The sequence below is a fragment of the Dermacentor andersoni genome, chromosome 11 (assembly GCF_023375885.2).
Source record: "Dermacentor andersoni chromosome 11, qqDerAnde1_hic_scaffold, whole genome shotgun sequence".
NCBI lineage: Eukaryota > Metazoa > Arthropoda > Arachnida > Ixodida > Ixodidae > Dermacentor > Dermacentor andersoni.
Genome location: NC_092824.1, coordinates 67,143,838 through 67,162,715, shown reverse-complemented (window position 1 = coordinate 67,162,715; position 18,878 = coordinate 67,143,838). Strand labels below are relative to the sequence as shown.

Below are 18,878 nucleotides of genomic sequence, written 5' to 3'. Positions count from 1 at the left end.
CGTGCTGTCCCGGTATCGACGGCGCATGCGCGGCTCGCGCGTAGTATGTGTGGAGGGTCTCCAGAGACGCTCAGTGCGCCGGCCTGTAAAAGCGACGAACCGAGTACAGACACACACTCCGGCGTTTACATTATTCACGGAACGCGGGTTAACCTTTCCGGTTAACCTCTCCGGTTAACGCGACCTCTCCAGAACCTCTCCGGTACCTCTCCGGTTAACGCGAGGTTACGCTCACCAGCTTACGACGCGGAGTCCCATATCCAAAGTTTTGCCTCCACCGGAGCGGAATCTCGGCTTGTAACCTTTGCTTCTATTTTCAAAAATTATTATTTACTAAAATTATTTTGCTTGTCTTGTTCATTAGATGAGTCTCGTTGGTGTCGAAAGTAAATCTGAAACTGCTATCTTGCTGTACTGTTCCTTATTAACAACTCGTGTGGCAGCTTTTGCTGCTTTTTCATACGGTCGAGCTTAATCACACCCGATCTTCCACACGTTACGCTACAGATGACAGCCAGTCAAGATGTTCGAATAGTTGAAGATTTCTTTAAAATTCAAAGCAGTGGTTATAGATGACACTAAAGTTTCCTTTTCCTTTCTTTCTTTTATTTTCGCAGGGTTCTTGCACCATGAAACTCAACAGCACCGTAGAAATGATGGTGAGTAGGCGTTGCTTACCGTTCGCTGTAAGGTTCTGCCGTAATTATTTTAAAAAAGCTATCTATAGTTTTTTTAAAGTACATATACATGAAAGTATGTATTCAATCCTATTTTGCAGATTACCTTTCTTCGTATAGTACAATAACGACATGTCCACAAATGAGGCACGATAATCCTCTTTTGGTACGATGTAGACATGTCCGACACCGAAAGCTTTATGTTCCAGCTCGCAAGATTACAAATCGAAAGTCTAGCGGCGACGTTACCTTGAAGTTTTCGCGGCCGAAGAAAAAAAAAAAGTTTATCTGCATCCTGGCCAAATCGCCGGACATTTCGAATAAAGTTTTCACTCACTCACTTTGGTCCGAGGATTGAATAACCCAAGGCCAACGGCTTTACCCGGGGTGGTCGTTTACACATTCCGAGCTAACCTCAAAGGCTATAGCGGATCGCCGCACGAGGTCGCATTATTCGAAGCACTGGGAAACTGCTTACGGCCAGGTGAAGCGAAGTGAAGGAAGCGGCAGCACTAGCTGCTTGTGACGTCGTGCATTTTAGCGTGTGACCGAGGGCAGTTGTTTACTTACGAAACAAAAAAAAATCGTCGTATTACAAAACGAACGTTCAGCTTCGGAGCTTTTTTTGCACGTCGGGTGCTCCCAACTTCTCTCCTCGGACAACGTTCTGTTTCCTCCACCGATGTCGCGCAGCCGTGCTCTATGCCGGAGTTCGCCAACATCCACCCGTTCGTGCCGCTGGAACAGGCCAGGGGCTACCTCCGGCTGTTCGAGGAGCTCGAGCAGGACCTGTGCGAAATAACGGGCTACGACAAGGTGTCCCTGCAGCCCAACAGGTATGTGCAAGCTGCCTTTTAAACGGGATTCGCATGGCCCACTGAAGCGTCTGTCGCGTTGTGCCGCCGGACACGATGTCAGAGAGAGAGAGAGAGAGAGAGAGAAAATGTTATATTTAAATGATGGCTCAGGGCATCACTGTGATTAATCTTGAACTCGTAGAATAGGGATGCAGCGAGACCTTGACGCACGTTAAAAAAAGAAAACCACAGGGGGTGAAAATTAGTCCGGATCATCGCACTGCGGCGACTTTCATTCCGCAGACGTAGTTTTGAGCAATCGAACAGTAAAAAAAAAGAAGATTCGTTTGGTGGCATTTGCCGTATCGTACCTATGCGTACTAACTTGCAGCATGTGCTCGCAGCAAACCAGCGAATACAGTAGCCTAAACATCGCCCTTCTAAAAAGCTCTGCAGTAAAGTGCAAGCAATTTCCTAACGCTATAAGCTTCTCAGACTGCGAACGACGTTCGCAAAAGCAATATAAGTTTTCCAGTTTATTTTGTAAGTTAGGATTCGGCCGCAATTTTTGTATTGTGATTTTTTTTTTTTACAACGCCAACAAATTGTGTCAAGCAGCTTTACACTTTTCTGCGATTGCGCTTCAGTTAGTTCCGAGAGGCGCTTTTTTCAAGGTGGAAAGTATACAGCTATCTGTAGTGAACTTTGCACGTTTTGCTCTCTGCTCATTTCCTATCTTCATAGTCGTGTAACCTACACGTGACGTCATATCCTTTCAGCGGTGCGCAGGGCGAGTACGCCGGCCTGAGGGCGATCTCATCGTACTTCTCCTCTAAAGGAGAGAAGCACAGGAAGGTAAGTGTAAACGCCATCTACATTGAGATGCAGGGGATTTTCAAAGCAAAGTATGGTATGGTATGGTATGATGAACTTTATTTAATCTCCTGAAGATCAACCCTTAGGTTGACGCAGGCGGCTCCCACGTCGGGACAGTAAGGTTTAACCTTACCGCCGTATCATGGGCCTTCTGGACGGCGTGTACTTGATCGAAAAGAGCTCCACTGTGTAGGACTCGCCGCCACCGTCAAAGCAAAGTGTTTTTTTTTTGCCTCTTCCGGCCAGCGAGCGGTGTGTCCCACAAGCTGTCTCCAAAGAAAAGACGAAAAAGAATTACGTACCTGACAGTGATAACTGAACCAGGGTCGTCCAGTGCTATAGCCGGATGATCGATCCACTAGGCCCCACGCGTATTCATGGCATATGTCCTCACACTCACGGCAATTCCAACCGGTGGTAGGTAGCCAGCTACCTGTAAAAATGCTTGACATAACATTGATTACTAAAGTGCGTGATATCTGCAGATGCTTTCTTTTTTTCATCTTATCTGATCGGTACAAATGCAGTCACGCAATGCCTCGCACAGGCTCTCGCTTCGTAGTAAACCACACTGCGTGAGGTCTGTGTCCCTAGAACCCGCAGGTGGCGCACAAAAAAAAAAAAAAAAAAGATAGCGCCGTCAGGCATGCGTTCCGATAATCGCTGAGCACTGTAGATGCATGGGGAGTGCAAACGATGCGACTAGAACAGTCTGCTGTGAGACCCGGTCACGGCGCAGTCGAGTGCAGACGCAGAACAGTGCCGTCGTTACAACGCTATTCGTGCGCCCGAACAGAACGCTCCTTGGCGCAGGTTTGCCTGATCCCGATGTCTGCGCACGGCACGAACCCGGCGAGCGCTCACATGGCCGGCATGTCCGTCGACCCGGTGAACATCAAGAAGGACGGCAGCGTGGACGTAGCACATCTCAAGGCCAAGGTGCGTTGTATGGGGGTGTACGGCATTGTCTCCTTCCACACCGGTTGTGTGTGGTTGTTCACCGTGCAGCGTACCTTCTCCTCCTCGGCCTTCTCTCTCGGGTCACTCAATCGGGCCCGTTGTTACGGCGCTACCGACACGATATTTTCGACTATTCATTTTTATTTTTCGTCGAATGAAGGTCATAGACCTCTACAACCCAAAAAAAAAAAAAAAAATTGTCGAGCCCCACAAAGCCGCGGATAATTTAATATATTACGTTTTCTGCAGCCACTTCAAGGTTTCGGTTCTACTGTGTCATGACGTCACGACGCCGTATGTGGTCCCGTGGGTCACTGCGATGTTTTTGACACTCGCGCTCAGTCGCCTCGTACTCGTTTGGGGGATAGATGTAGCAGCGTAGCGGACGACCCCAGCGAGCCTCTGTCCGAACGTTGACCAATCTTAGCTGTAATCCTTGATAAGGGACTGTCGACAGGGAGGGGGGGGGGGGGGTCACAGCAATAGATGGCATTGTACGCCTGCGCCAAGGCTGTCGGTAGTGCCTTTCGATCGTCTTGGTGTCACCTTGCTTGTGCTTGCTTGTCCGTGGTCCCGCTTTCAAGCACGCTGTAATTGCCAAAAGTCTGTAGATAGGGAAGGCTTCTGTACTCAGCAGGAGGTCGCAGGTCGCAGGCTCGATTGCCGGACGTCTAATTCTAATTCTAACGAAACGCAAAAAAATGCGCGTGTACTTGGATTTAAGCGCACGCTGAAGAACCCCAAATCCTCACAAATATAATGGAAACCCTCACTACGCCGTCCCTCATAATCCCTGTGTTACTTCGAGACGTTATACCCAGTCAATCAATCAACCGATTGATCGATCAATCAGTTGTTAGCGCTCATTGTTTATTTCTCTCTTGCACAACGCACTAACGACTGTTTCATCTTGATAATAATTCATCTTGCAGTTCGTGCTTGCATTCCGTAAAACTGCGCCACAGTAATATTTGACCTGTAATGACAACGTGATCTTTGTTTGTTGATTGTTTAGTCATTTTCAATGGTAAGTTGGAAGTGTGGTAAGTTGAAAGCTGAATGCACAGGTAGTGTGTTGCGCTTTATGCCAACATCGACCTTATTGTTTCTTGCGCCCGCTGCAGCTGGACCAACACGGAGAAAAGGTGGCCTGCATCATGATCACATACCCGTCCACAAACGGAATCTACGAGGAGACAATCTGGTACGGAATTTCCCAGTGGAACGTGCCAATATGGGCAAAGAAAGCGTGTCACAGATTATTATTTTTTGACGTGGTATGATAGGAGAAGTTGGTGCCTTTAAGTGACACTGGCTGCTAATCGTCGCTTGACAAAGAAAAAAAAAACGTTGTCAACGAAATTTGTAGCAATATTGTGGCGCAAATGTATTAATTGGCCATACAGTTCCACGTTAGATGACGCGCTTGTGCGTATCTCCAATAACTTGCCTCGCGATACTGTGCGGGGGATATGTGCATATTTCAGTGCAACAGCTGTCCCTGCAACACACCGGCTGTCGTGCAACGTTTCTATCCGGCTTGCGAAGGACCGAGAAGGGGATTGGGGCTGAACGGCCTCGTTGCGGACGGGTTGTTGTCGGCGCCATTATCATCACCTCGAAATTTGGCCAACCCGCCCGCGACATAGCTTAGTAGCCACGGCGTTGCACTGCTGACCTCAAGGTCGTCGGTTCGATTCCGGCCGCATTCCGACGGGGGCAGAATGGAAAAACGCCCGTGTACTTAGATTTCGATGCGTGTTAAAGAACCCGAGGGAGTCAAAATTCATCAGCAGTCCCCGGGTTATTTTTTTTTTTTTCGAGGGTGGTTTGGGGGGGTGTAGTGGGGGGGAGGGGCAGCACTGCATGAAAGAGCTAGTTTTTCCTGATGCTGCGCAGCCCCCCTGAATAAGACCATTCCACCAATACATTATGGGCTCTTTGTTTATTCGCGCGAGCAGTGAATAAAATTCTTGAGCTAATACATATATAAATGTAAAATAGTATCTAGGTAAATAAAATTTTTGTATATATTAAAATACTCGGTTTCCGTGATGATGCGCTCCTTTACGAAGGTAATAAAAAGCGCGCGCTCGCTATGTGCGCCTGCCAACACCACTCTTCTGTATTCGTATTCCTTCTTACATGCTCCATTATTATTTCGATTCCCCTATTCAATGGTTACGCTCAGCGACTGAGGAGAAGGTTGGGCTTTCTGAGCTGTGGCGTTGTCTGAACTGTCCACTTGTTTGTTTGTTTGTTTGTTTGTTTGTTTGTTTGTTTGTTTGTTTGTTTGTTTGTTTGTTTGTTTGTTCGTTCGTTCGTTCGTTCGTTCGTTCGTTCGTTCGTTCGAAGCGATCTGAAGCTTACGCGTTGTTTGCGGCCGCGCATTGCAGCGACGTGTGCGACCTGGTGCACGCGACCGGTGCCCAGGTGTACCTGGACGGTGCCAACATGAACGCCCAGGTGGGCATCTGCAGACCGGGCGACTACGGCTCGGACGTGTCCCACCTGAACCTGCACAAGACCTTCTGCATACCCCACGGCGGTGGAGGACCCGGCATGGGGCCCATCGGAGTGTGAGTGCATGCCCGAGCCGCGTGTGGCTCTCTCGCTGGGACGTACGCCAGATCGCTCGGGCACCGAGCTGTAGGGGGCAGCACCGTCTATACCCGTTTACAACGCACACGTCGGCGCTTCGCTTTGAGCGATTTAATTGCACAGATTCTTGGGTAGTTAAACGGGCTGACTGTGCTTAAAAACAAGCCCAAAAAACACAATCTCTGTCAAGGAATCAAGAAAGGGGCTGGCAGATGGAAGAGCACACTGTGGTATAAAGGTTATAAACAAGGTCCCTCCTATCGAAATGTTGGCCAGCCTTTCTGAGGCACCTTATCCCTGTTTATAACCTTCATATCACGATCTCTTTTCGGGTACTTCCTTGGTGCATTTTTTGTGCGTGTTCGACTTGCGTTTGTGCCAACTCTGTTGGAAGTGTTCCCGAAAAACTCGGCTTCTGGCCTTTCGTGCATTGGTTATAAAAATGCCTGTATTCCTATACAATCAAGTTAAAATGTATAGTTGCTGTGCACTCTACTTCACGGCTTGTACGCCTACATAACTTTCCCTTTAATTCCTGTTTTTTTTTTTTTTCAATTCTCTCTCAAATTGAAAATAATGAAGTTCAGTTAAACGCGGTGCGCCACAATGAGTGACAGCTCAGTGGCAGGATCGTCGTGTGACCTTACGCACGTTTTAATGTTTATCGCGGTAACAGCAAGGAACGTAGCATTCGAGCACAAAGCTGTGCTTGCGCGAAGATGTGCTTGGGAGTGATGCAAATAAGTCCGCATTATTTCAATGGCCGAACTCATTACGTCGTCCTGTTTGTTTTTGCCAGTACCTTCCGTCAAGCTAACGACGTCACGCTAAAGAGCATTCTATAGCCCGCATGTTAGGACGTCATGCGCCTTGCAACGTCACACATGACGTATACTCTTGTAATACTATAGTTCTTTATCTTTTTTGTAGCAGAGAGAGAGATAAAGCTTTATTGTGTCCTTGATGGGGTTAAGGGGGGGCGGGCGTCGGGAGACTAAGAATCAGTGTTCAAAGCGCCTAAATTCACATGCGAGGCAAATTTATTTCCGCGTAGTAGGATATCCGCTTAAATATAAGTACAGTGAGGAGCAGCTAAAAGGATGCTCGCGTAAACGCTTATCCTAAGTCCTGCACTTGTACACGTATAAGATGAGGTGTATCCTGTGATGTTATGCGAGTGCTTACGATTCTTTTTTTTCTTTTTTTCGTGCTGGCGAGTTACCCTTACGCCATGTCGTTCACGTTTTGTGGTTTTCACCACGATTGCGCAATGATCAGCGCACATCCCCGCAAGGAATAGCTAAAGCGCTCCACTCAGACCTGCCACCTACCTTTCCCTGTATTTCCCACTTCCCCTTTCCCCAGTGAGGAGTAGTAGGCTAGAGACACTCTCTCCAGACCGACCTCTCCTCCTTTCTCTTCGTTAAAATCTCCTCCTCTCCCCCTCCTCCTCCTCCATTCAGGTTTCGCAGCGACCACTTCACTTGTTCAAAACGCTGTAGAATGTTTTTTTTTTTTTTTCCTTTTTCTTGGGGGGGGGGGGGGATGTGCTTAAAACAATGCGGCAAGAAGATCTAAGTGACCGCCGGAAACGTCGATCACACATCGCGAGCCCGGCACATGCAATCACTGGCCTTATTGCAGCGCCAAGTCTACAGAATAAGGTCAAATGTCTGTCTACGCCGTCATAAAAAAAATGCACACCAGCACTCACGCGTGTGCTACAACAACGGAACGAACGATATTTAAAAGTTACACGTGCAGTACGCATACATGTAAGCACGTTGCTGGCTAGCAGACATCGGGACGCGGCATCCATACATTGGATGCCGCGTTAATCAGCTAATTGACAGCAACTTTCACGATAACATACAGCACGCGGACTCGATTCTGAATGTTCATAGTGTGTCGTAAGCTGTAAATCGTTGTTCTATATAGGCAATCTTGAAGCGAAGTTACAGGTTGTCAAACTTCAGTCATTAAAAAATGCCCACCCTGATGATAGAAAAGTATCAAGGTGGGCATTATTTGTGACTAATTCTGACAACCTATACCTTTGCTTAATAATGGCCTGAAGGAACTATCTATAGCTTCCTACACACGACGAACATTCAGAATCGAGTCTTCGTGTTGCAAGTTGTTCAAGTTGCTGTTAATGAACAAATTAGGCCCTAAACAAAGAACACCTTGTTTTGAATATCACAAAAACAATTATCTGAGGAAAAATTTTGAAATCAGCTGGTAAAAAAAAACATTATCTGTGCGTATTTCTGTCAAATTGTTTAAGGAAATAAAAAAGGCTCTTTTAAGTGCCTCGTTTATTCCTGGAAGCCTTGACTTACTTTTGAGAAGTCACAGGTACCCGAAAAACTGTACTGTAATATATATAATCTGTGTATGTATGTGTATTATGACTTTTTCTCTATTTCATTATTACAAAATTAAAATTACGAAGAAATAAACAAGCTTTAACCTGAACACAGTGGGGAAAGGGACTCTTTGTCCCCATACACGGGCATATGCTGCAGCGAGCATATGCCCGTGACATCGGATCCAGGAAGGGTCTTTCGCACTTTTCCAGACGAATTTGAGAGGTAATGCGGGGGACTAGGGATTTTTGCCGGTGTCCGAGGAGGCCGCGGCCCGTAATCACGCGCACCCGCGCGCAGGAAGGCCCACCTGGCGCCGTTCCTGCCCTCGCACCCGGTGGTGGACCCGTGGTCCCTGGGCGGCGGCGGCCAGAGCTCGTTCGGCGTCGTGTGCGCCGCCCCGTGGGGCTCGTCGGCCATCCTGCCCATCTCGTGGGCCTACATCAAGATGATGGGCTCGCAGGGGCTGCGGCGGGCCACCGAAGTGGCCATGCTCAACGCGAACTACATGCGCAAGCGGCTCGAGGACCACTACAAGGTGCTCTACCTCGGAAAGAACGGTACGTGGGCCCCCCGCGCAGCGTGGAACCCCCGCTATAGGTTATTGGGGGAGTTTTTTTTCTTTTTAGAAATAGGGGACCTGAAGTTAGCGCTCCCTCGTCCCCTAAGCCCTTTCGCTTTCCATTTTTGCGCTAACTAGCCATAAATCTCGGGGTATGAAATTGTTCTGTGTGAACCGAATAGCCCAGCAATGCGTACTATTGAACCTGGGGGATTCTATCGACCAGGAGTACAAACGAACACAAAGCGCGTACAAAGGAGTTTGGGTTTCGGGGTACACGCAAAACCGCTTGGGCACGCTACTTCTATAGAGAGATAGAGAAAGGTAAACGGGATGGGAAATGCAGGGAGGTTAACCACATGAGATTTTATTTTGCTACCCTGCACAGGGGGGAGGGTAAGGGGGAAGTGAAAGACGGAAAGAAGGGCGGAGAGAAAAGAAAAGGCTCCATATTGTGCTAACCGCGTAAGATGTCTCACTTAACAGTCATCGGAGAAAGAGAGAAGGAAGGAATGGAGGAATTAAACCAGAAATGTTAACACGACATTGTCCAGTCAGCTACCCTCCATGATTGGAGAGAGTAGGGGGGGGGGAGGAAAGGAAATCCGCGAACGTTGAGGGACACTCACTATACGTGGCGTATCTATAGACCGTTTTTTCGTAGGCGCCGCCATATTGTGAACGCAGTGGCGCCGCCTATGAGCAGCGCCATACTGGCTTGGGTGAAAGCGGTCCTTTGCATGGCAGGTATACGCTCGGCGGCAGTTTCTGGCGCTTGCTTTCGCGGTCGTGCGGTCTGTTTAGTATGACGTGTGTCTTCTACGTGGTAAACGGTTCTGTGAGACGTGCTGAAGTGGTTTAAGGCGTCATGGCCGGAATTTCTGCTGGCGTTGAGGTGGACGGAGCACGCAGCGCGATGTGTGCGCGCATGCATATTCGCGCCTACAATCAGCCTCGGAGATCACTTGTGTATTTCTGAATGTTCCAATCACTAATGTGACCTTATTGCAGTATTATCCTCTATTTCTAAGCTGCGATTTAGGAGCCATGAAACATAGGCGGCGATCGTAACAGCGTGAGTGTGGGTACAGTTCTGCTACGATAGGAGCTGTGGTGTTATACTTTGACAAGCGTTCAAACTGTTCGCTGCAGATTACATTGCGTGACCACTTGGTTCGATGGATGAGGTTTCCGCCTGTGAATAAAATAGTTTTGGCAAGTGATAGCAGCATACCTTACAGTCTGAATTACGCTTGTCCAGCAAAGGGACTGTTTACGAACTGCGCGAGCGTCCTAAGCAGTGGTAGGTGCTGGATTATATATATCTTTGTTCTATATATACCGCATGGTCCAAGCATACCGCATCAGCGGTTATATATTTATAAACGTTGTGCGGCGTGACCATGCGAGGCCCTATTGCGGCGTTAGCCCGTTTTCTCTTGCTTTTTCGAGAAAGAGGATGATAACCGAATTTCTTTTTCGGTTGTGTTCGTTCCTTTCTCTACGACGCACACACACGTATTACGGAAATTTCATCCTCAAAAATAGGCATCGCATTGTTTTTATGCGATCCCTCATATATTATGGCTGTATGCAGGCAAAAAAGGCAATGCCGAAGCGCACAGGTTACATATTTACCGTGCTGGTTCACCAACCGCAGTGATCGCTGTGTTGAGCAGCGCCATCGGCCTCACGCAGGAAGGCTACCGTAGACATATGGTAATTTGAAGCCCAATAGACTTGAAATGCGCGAGAACGATGCCGGTGCATCCCAAATATTTGATTGCGCCTGCCGCTTAGATGTTTCGTGGTATCCTTAGGTTGGCCGTGCGCGAGCATGCGCTCTTATGCTTTATGCTTTACTCCCTACGCCAAGCGATCAGATATTGAGCATATTTACCATTTCATGCTGCTAATACAGAGACACCGGTTTTCTTTGTTGAATTAAAACCGATATAAGCAAAATAGTTCACAACACATACACACACCGCGACTGATAATGTGCGTACACCGCGGCTGATAAAACGCGTCACATTTTTGCGCCCCCAAAAGATATTTCCGCCTACTGTAGTTACCGATGCACCGAAAGGCTTCCCTGAGGACCTTATATGAACGGACATGGCGTAAATTTCCCAAAGCACCATCTAAAACATCTCAGAATCGTTCCGCAGCACGCGACAGCAATACTTTCAAGCAGTGCCGCGCCGGATCGCCCAAGCCAGAGAGGAGGAAAGGCTCTCCGCGCGCCCTATCCTCCTCGCCCGATGAAACGGTCTATAGCCTGGCAGCCAAGTCTGATGCACCTTGAGTCGACTCGACCGTCGGCATTTCTCTGACGCTAAGGTCTTGGAATCCTTGACTTTGAGAAAGCCGAGGTACCTAAAGACCAGTACTGGAAACCTTATAAATATGTGTTGTAAGCTTTGATTTCATTATTGTAAAATTAGGCCACACTGTGGCTGTCTGGCTCACTATTTCGCAAAAAGATAAGACATAAATTCCTTCTTTGATTCCCCCCCCCCCCTTTTCTTTACTGTCGGGGGTGCCGAGTGGTATAACGTACGTTAAAAATACATGTGCGACAAAGGTATTACTGCTGTTGATGTATATTATATCGGCCATGCGATATTACACAGACTAAATTATCTTACCACGAGGCCCGAAAATCCTACAGAGGTAATTACGACGTAGACGTCTCAAATGGCCGCCGTATACAGAACAGAGGTTATTTGACGAAAAGTTTTCTTTTCTTCTTTTTTTTTTTTGTGTGTGGTCGCAGCGGCAGTGGTGACTAGCGAGCCTATGACGAATCGTTGAAAAGACGGAAAACGAAAACACGCCCTACGTAACACCGCCTCAGGCCTCCGTATTGCCCGCCAATTGCCAAAAAAAAAGAAAAAAACAGAACAAACCTGAAGAGGTTCACAACGGCCGAAGAGTATATACGTGAAGACAGATATCGTAATTAGAGCTATAACGAGACTACGATTTGGTTAGTCTGCTGCGGCCGGTTGCCCGCTTTCATAATTCGTCGAAGTGCACGCGGTCGAAGAACTGGTGCGTGAGGCAAATTAGAGTATAATATCGTTTTGTTGTAGTGTAAGCCAGGAACTATAAACCTTTATTACGGGGTGGCCAGAGGGGACAAGCTATGCTCCAACCACAGCGTCAGCGACGAGCATAGTCGTCAGTAGCCGAATCTGGTCTCCCGAGTCCAGTTTTTGTCCGCTGAATTGATACCGTGCATCCCAGATTAATCGCTTACGCGCTCTCGGGCGCTCGAGAATGAACAACGCTATTCGCAACAACGGTTTAATCGCCGACAACGTTAGAGAAGTTTCGAACACCGTAGTCGCGTATCTGCGACCAAGCGGTACTACTACTCGACGACGCTGACGCGTCTGGTCAAAAAATAAGAAACCGACGGAAAGTACATAAAACGGCGCATGGCAGCGTACGTAAAGGCGGAGCGTGCTCTTTTTACTCCGCGAGTGAAATATTCTCAATCGTTAACTCTCGGCGCAGCGCTGATTGGCGTTGACTCTTACGGAGAATGGTTCGTGATTTGCGCGTTATTCTCCTGGCACGCAGGCTTCGTGGCGCACGAGTTCATCCTGGACATGCGGGACTTCAAGAAGACCACCGGCGTCGAGGCCATGGACATCGCCAAGAGGCTGCAGGACTACGGTGCGTGACAACGCGTGGCCTCTGTACCGTCGAGACATCCGGCGTGCGTTGGTGGAAGTGGGCCGATCCCGGAGATAGTGCGGCAGTGAATTGGGTCGCTGTTCACGCGACGCTTGGCCCCAGTAAACGATATCCCGCAAAATGTGGCGAAGAGGGAAACAGTTTGCTTGCGTTCCCACGCCTTGACAATTAGCGGTAGCTAGATTCTGCCCGAGTTCTCCCTCTCATAATTTTTTTTTTTTGCCAGTTGCATCGTTGTTTCACTCGTGTGCCGTATACAGTGGACAAGTGAAGCGTGAACACGACACCTCTAACAAGAGCGCACGAAAAAATAATTTATTTTTGTATCACTTTTGCTTGATTTCATTTTAAAGTGAGATTTCTTCGCCCGGAAACTGGGGTGGGATGGGCGTCGAAGTTATAGTCAGGCGCTTCATATTTCTCTTATCTGGAGCATAGTCTTCATATTGCTATTCTGATTCGAATTGCATTTGTTTTTGTTTTTTCTATTTCGGGTTTATCTTGCGTGGACGGTATAGTGCGCAGCTGTCTGTCGTGTCGTAACATTCGTTTCACAAACTTCCTTCTTCGCTTTTCGTTCCACGTCCTCATCTGGCTTTCTATTTCTTTATTTTTTAATTACGAGTCGCATATATTGGGACAGCCAACTCTAAAAAAAAGTATATAGTTTCCTAGAATAATTAATTGAGGTGACTATGGCACTATAGTGTCTACGAGAGCTGCAAGCAAGGCTTGTCTTGTGTCGTTCTCCCCACTTGTGATTGTCTTAGTTTAGCGCTGTTCCTTCCTAATTCAAGCAAGGCGGTTCAGCCAGCGTGGAAATGAGGGTTAGTGCACGGATTTGCCTAAAGTTAAGTCCTTATGGCTTTTCAAACGGCTTTGCGACTTTAAAAGTTGATCGTTAACGAAACATAGCGTTATACACTCGTTAAAGGCAACATTTCGGTGTGTTTACGCATGAGTGCCGAAATTGATTGCCTTGATCTGTTCGGTAACTATATTTGTTTGTTTGTTTAATTTGGAGAGGATGAAGCGTAATAAACAAAGCCACAGGAACGTCTGAAGCCGCAAGCACTGCAGAGATTAGACAAATCTACGTACTACACATCATCCCCCATGGTGGCGTAACGATCCCAGCACTGGTGTTCTCTTTAGTGTATTCTGTAGCTTGTATCTCCCTCTCTCTTTCTCTATCTCTCATGCTAAAAGGACCTTTGCCCTCTCATTCTTGTGAATCTTACGCAATCACAGGTTTCCACGCCCCGACGGTGTCGTTTCCCGTCAGCGGATGCCTGATGGTGGAACCCACGGAGTCGGAAGACAAGCAGGAGCTCGACCGGTTCTGCGACGCCATGATCTGTGAGCAGTCCGCCTCTTTCGTGCGGGAATACGCGAGACTGTTCCTCTGCCGTGACTTCCATCCCCAATGTCCGTGCTGTCTATAGTCAGTCATCGAAAGCAATGTCGCGCGCTTTTTGCCGTGGGGTTCGTGTGAGATATATTTTTTTGCTAGTTCGCTTCACCTTAACTGCCATCCATTTTCCGTATCCACGTGCTCAAATGTGCTGGTTGCTTCCCTTAGCCGAGTCCTCCCATAGCGCACAGCGGCAAAAAATCAGTGTGTCCATTTCAACGTGCCACGTGTGTCTTAAGTGGAGCTCTGTTTTTTCGTATATGGCTGCATAAACGGGTGTGTTTCTCGAAATTAAAAATGTATTATAGCCATCACCCACCCGGGGGTGCTGGCCTCTCCCCGAGTAATGGCTTAGATGCGCACCTGGTTGCAGCTGCCTTTGTCGTCATTATTGCCGTTAAGAGGAGAGGCTCCTAATTAAAAAGGGAAGAGATTTGCTTGGCGACACGTCCAGCGTGCTGTTCCGATTGGAAGCTGTTGCTGTCGTTCCTCTTGCTGCAGTTGTTGCTGCTGCTCTTGTCGTTGTTGTTCTTTTGCTGCTATTACTGTTGCTGCTCATGTCGTTGTTGAGGTTGTTCCCGATGTTGCTATCATGTTGCTGTTATTGCAGCTGCCGCGCTTGCCATCGCAGTTGTTGCTCTTGGTGTTGCTTTTGTTGCAGATGTTGTTGTTGTTGCAGCTGCTGTTGTTGCTGCTGTTATTATTGCCGTCGTCGTCATCCATGCGGCTGCCTTTCTTGTCTGTTGTCCACAGAAATTGTCTGCCTGCACCCACCGTTGCGCCAAAGTGATATCTCCCATTTCTTTTCTTTTTCTTTTCCTGTGCAGCAATTAGGCAAGAAATCCAGGACATCGAGAACGGCAAGTTTGACATGAAGGCCAACCCACTCAAGGTGCCCGCCTGTTCCGCACTCTTGTTTGTTTTCTCTCAGCGTTCAACTCGATGGCAAGACTTGTAGCTCCGGAGCATAATGTACTGGCACTCCTTTTTTGCTTTTGTTGTTGTTTCTACGAGACTACTGTCTGATAACCTCGGGCTACGCGTACTCGGGTATCTTGTGTTAGAGCACTATCGGTCAGTAAAGTAGCGATGGACGACTTGTCCCGACTCTGACGGCGATGCCGCAGTCAGACTCGTTACAAAGGACCTTTTATTAACCGCTGCTGTGGTTAAGAGCAGCAATAACCCGTCCAGTCACGTATAATGACCGACTGTCGATAAGCTGATTTGCTGGTCAGTTTAGACCCGTTTTGACACAAGAAAGAGTACGTGATTGCAGTGTTTAGAGCAACACGTCGAGCTTCCAATCGAAGCTAATAGTGTCTCTCTTAAAGCAAGTGGGGTTATTCTCCACTCTAAATGTGACTTGTGTTGACATAAGAAGGTGACATTTTATACTGAGAGCGATTTCCGCAATCCTTCTTTGCAGCCAGTTGTAGGTAGTACGTATACATTCTGCTTTACCGATTTAGCAATGTTCTCTTCCGTCCCATAGCACCCATTGGGTACATTGCTTTTGTTCCTTTCTTAGGCGACACTGGCCTGGACTCGCGCTTGTGACGGTAGCACTTATGCGATGTGTTCTTTCATCTCGTTTCTCCCATCATCATCCCCCATTGCGACCCTCTTTCTTCTCTTCCCCTTCCCTTGCACAGAGAGGCGGGCCAGATACTCCATTTTCCGGCCGACCTCTCTGCCTTTTCCAGTCAATAAACTTCATCTTCTTTCTTATTCCGTTTCAGGATTAGCTCAGCTGCAATTACATAAAATTACAGACCCCGATTTAATGTCTGATGCACGCGGAACTATGTCAAAGTGGTTCAGGCGCCATACTGCTGTAACCTTTTGTGAAAATACCTACCAATTCGGTCTAGGCCATTATGTAGTCACAGACGACCATCAATAACTCTCGATTACTTTGAGTTGATAAAAAGGAAATACAGGATGCGGGATCAACAAGTCAACGTACCACGTTATGTTAGATCTTCATCTATGTCTATTGGCCAGTAAAAGCTGTTTTTGTGACACGAATCACAAAGAGACGGTTGTTTTCTCCATCATCGTGGAGATGCTGACTCCAGCGTCGAGCCGGGCTACATAAACGAAAAAAAGTTGTGTTTTCACGTTCAAAATACATCAGTCGGTAATAACAACCGGCTTCAAAACTTACTATGCCCCCTATAGGGTCTGAGGAGGATACACCGGGAGTACCGGTACCAACCAACCCGCGTGGCCTTGTATTTCTTTCAAAGGCTACCTGCCGATGTGAAAGTTTTCATGGAGACGGAAACTTCGAAAAGCTACGTTTTCTTTATTTTACCGCCATAAAGCGTCGCAAAACAAGTGTTTCAGAACATTTTTGTTTCATCACATCGTCGCCATATGCCACCACGAGGCTGCTCATTGTTTTATCGGCTGAAGCTGTCCCGATAAGCTGACCGAAGGAGATAAAGTGTACTCTCTCTCTTTCTCTTCGCCCTCTCAACCCCGTTTTGCGTCCACATTCACAGATGGCGCCACATCCCCAGAAGGTGGTCATCAGCTCGAAGTGGGACCTTCCCTACACCAGGGAACAGGCGGCATTTCCGGCGGTAAGGTTCTTTTTTCTTGCTGGGGCTCTTCGTACAGCGCCAAAAAAACATTTTTAAATTTTCTTGTCGACACAATCTTCTTCGTTTTTTTTTTTTGTTTGTTCATACACCTCTCTCATATCTCTATGTAAGCGCGAAAATGAAAAGTGATTGATTAAAATACCGTCATGGCGTAGGAGTATGGCTTCTCACGTGTCGTTCGCGTCTCCCCGCAGAAGTTCGTGACGCCGGAGACGAAAATATGGCCGACTGTGGGTCGCATCGACGACATCTACGGGGACACCAACCTCATGTGCAGCTGCCCGCCCATGGAGACGTACGAGGCGCTCTAGACGTCCAACGAGCTCGCGTCTTCAACTCGGTGTCGTACGCGACCCGTCCGGGACGTCATCCTTGACCGGAAGTGGTGCGCTTGCGTCGCCTGGTGCGAGCCGGAGACTCGTGCCTGGGTGGCGGTTGGCCCCGCAAGGCATCCCGGCAGCGAACTTGCGTCCAAAGTGGTTCTCGGAACAGTGTGGTGCTCGCGGGCCGTTGACGTTGCGGGTTCGAGCAGCGAGCTTACGGACCTGACGGGCGTTTGTCTCCGTGCACTCCCTGAGAAAAACGGACGTCATTCTGTTTTTTTTTTGTTTCTTTTGTGTACAGTGGCTTTTTGCTCTCAAACGGGAAGAAGGCGCGCTTGATCGCGCCTTCTAGGTTGACTCTGCACCACGCCTCTCGACATGTTGTTCCGGACGCTGTGCAAATTTTCCACTATTGTCGAATGCCGCTCTGGACCAATCGTATAGACGACGTAGCTGCCCCCGCAAGCCAATCGGAGCACGCAAGATGGCGAATTTGACGATGCGGCGTGATATGACGGTGTCTGTAACAGTGCCTCCGTACGTTCCGAATTTGTTCACTTGCCTATTGACAAGAAGTAAGGCGTCGCGTTAGAGGATATCGCGAACAGACCTCAACTAACATTACGAAAACGCTCTGCAAGGCGTAGCGCACAATCAGTAAGGCATTTGTTGAAGGGTTGTCATCTAGTTGCAAGTAGCGTCTGTTTCACGTCGCCATCTTGACTGCGAAGGGTGGCAGTTTGGCCTAGTCGGTACACCATAGTCTAACAAGAGTGAAAAACTCAAAAGAAGACAGGTTGACAAGAAAGTGCTTGTCCTTGTTCCTTGTCGTCCTGCGTTCCTTTGCGCTTTTACTTCTGGTTGCGAGTTGCTGAGAAACCTTGCACGTCGTTCGAACTACGACTCGCGCCCTGTCTAATCTCTGCACCCGCGTGAAACGTTCGACGAGCTGCAACGCGTCATTCGTGCGCCGATTAACGACTGTTGGTTTTTGCGCACAGCACGTGATGCAACTTGCTTGCACGATTCATTAACGACATATAGCATGCTTTGTAGCTTCCTTATGGCTTACAAATTGACGCTGAGTTACGTGTTCGCGTAAGCGGCATTAAAAAAAAAGTATAAGGCACCCTTTCTTAATGCACTAACACCTCAATTCGTTGTTTTCCCGTCTTCCACCTGTCACTATTCCGGTCGCTTTCCATTCTTTCACTGTGCTTCAGCGTTGACAAGCTATACATTAGGCCTCCTGTCATGGTGTGATGCCGCAAGGACTTCATCGCTGTTACCAGAATGTTTTCTACGACTCTGTCCACGATGCTTCCTGATATACAAAACTGCATTCCTGAGTGATGCGTCTTTTGCTGTGAGCGACGTGCAAGGTGATTATCAAATAGCCGTTGTTTCGTTTTGGCGTGAACGGAGTTCATTAGGCCAGCAGGCGGAATCAAGTCAGTCCGCCCATTACTCTCTCCCGACTGTTGTTCTTCGACAGGTTTCCATGCCGCCATGTGCGCATACTTTGTAAATTATATTGTTTACTGTAAAGGAAGTTTCCTAAAGGACGTCACAGATGTGGCCACTTGTGTGCTTTTTTTTCTTCGTGCGTGTACCACTTTGTTTCATTTCAAACAACGAACCATTAGTCGAAGTAAGCCTATGGCTGCTTTCGTGGGAAAAGTTGTTTCACCTGCGTTTTAGGTAAATTCTCACGCACGTGAAAAATTCGTCGTAATGAATGTCGTTGGGGCGATAGCAGCCTTAAATGTCAGAAATAATGTATGTGTGTGTGAAGTGACTTTGAAGCGAATGGAAGAGGTAAGTGGCAGTGCCCTAACTGTCTCTCACAGGAGGACATGCGCCTCAACAGCACTGCACGGGGAAAGGGGTGTGGGGAGAAAAAGATGGAGAGGAAAGGAGAAGGCGGCAAAAGAAAAAAGCATAAGAAGCGAATGCGGGGCTCAGAGCCGCGCTCTTAG

General features: G+C 47.9%; 1 protein-coding gene across 1 annotated transcript in view; it reads left to right on the top strand.

Annotated features, from left to right (window-relative positions):
* Positions 1 to 18,477, top strand: part of LOC126517665 (glycine dehydrogenase (decarboxylating), mitochondrial) — a 65,728-nt gene extending 47,251 nt beyond the window's left edge. Inside the window, exons 12-23 of the mRNA XM_050167459.3 lie at positions 618 to 659; positions 1,371 to 1,513; positions 2,254 to 2,329; positions 3,164 to 3,289; positions 4,435 to 4,514; positions 5,707 to 5,889; positions 8,581 to 8,840; positions 12,434 to 12,529; positions 13,802 to 13,909; positions 14,792 to 14,856; positions 16,475 to 16,555; positions 16,771 to 18,477. Coding sequence (XP_050023416.1) covers positions 618 to 659; positions 1,371 to 1,513; positions 2,254 to 2,329; positions 3,164 to 3,289; positions 4,435 to 4,514; positions 5,707 to 5,889; positions 8,581 to 8,840; positions 12,434 to 12,529; positions 13,802 to 13,909; positions 14,792 to 14,856; positions 16,475 to 16,555; positions 16,771 to 16,887 — 1,377 coding nt within the window. The 3' untranslated portion in view covers positions 16,888 to 18,477. The remainder of the gene's footprint in view (positions 1 to 617; positions 660 to 1,370; positions 1,514 to 2,253; positions 2,330 to 3,163; positions 3,290 to 4,434; positions 4,515 to 5,706; positions 5,890 to 8,580; positions 8,841 to 12,433; positions 12,530 to 13,801; positions 13,910 to 14,791; positions 14,857 to 16,474; positions 16,556 to 16,770) is intronic.
* The last annotated feature ends 401 nt before the right edge of the window (positions 18,478 to 18,878 follow it).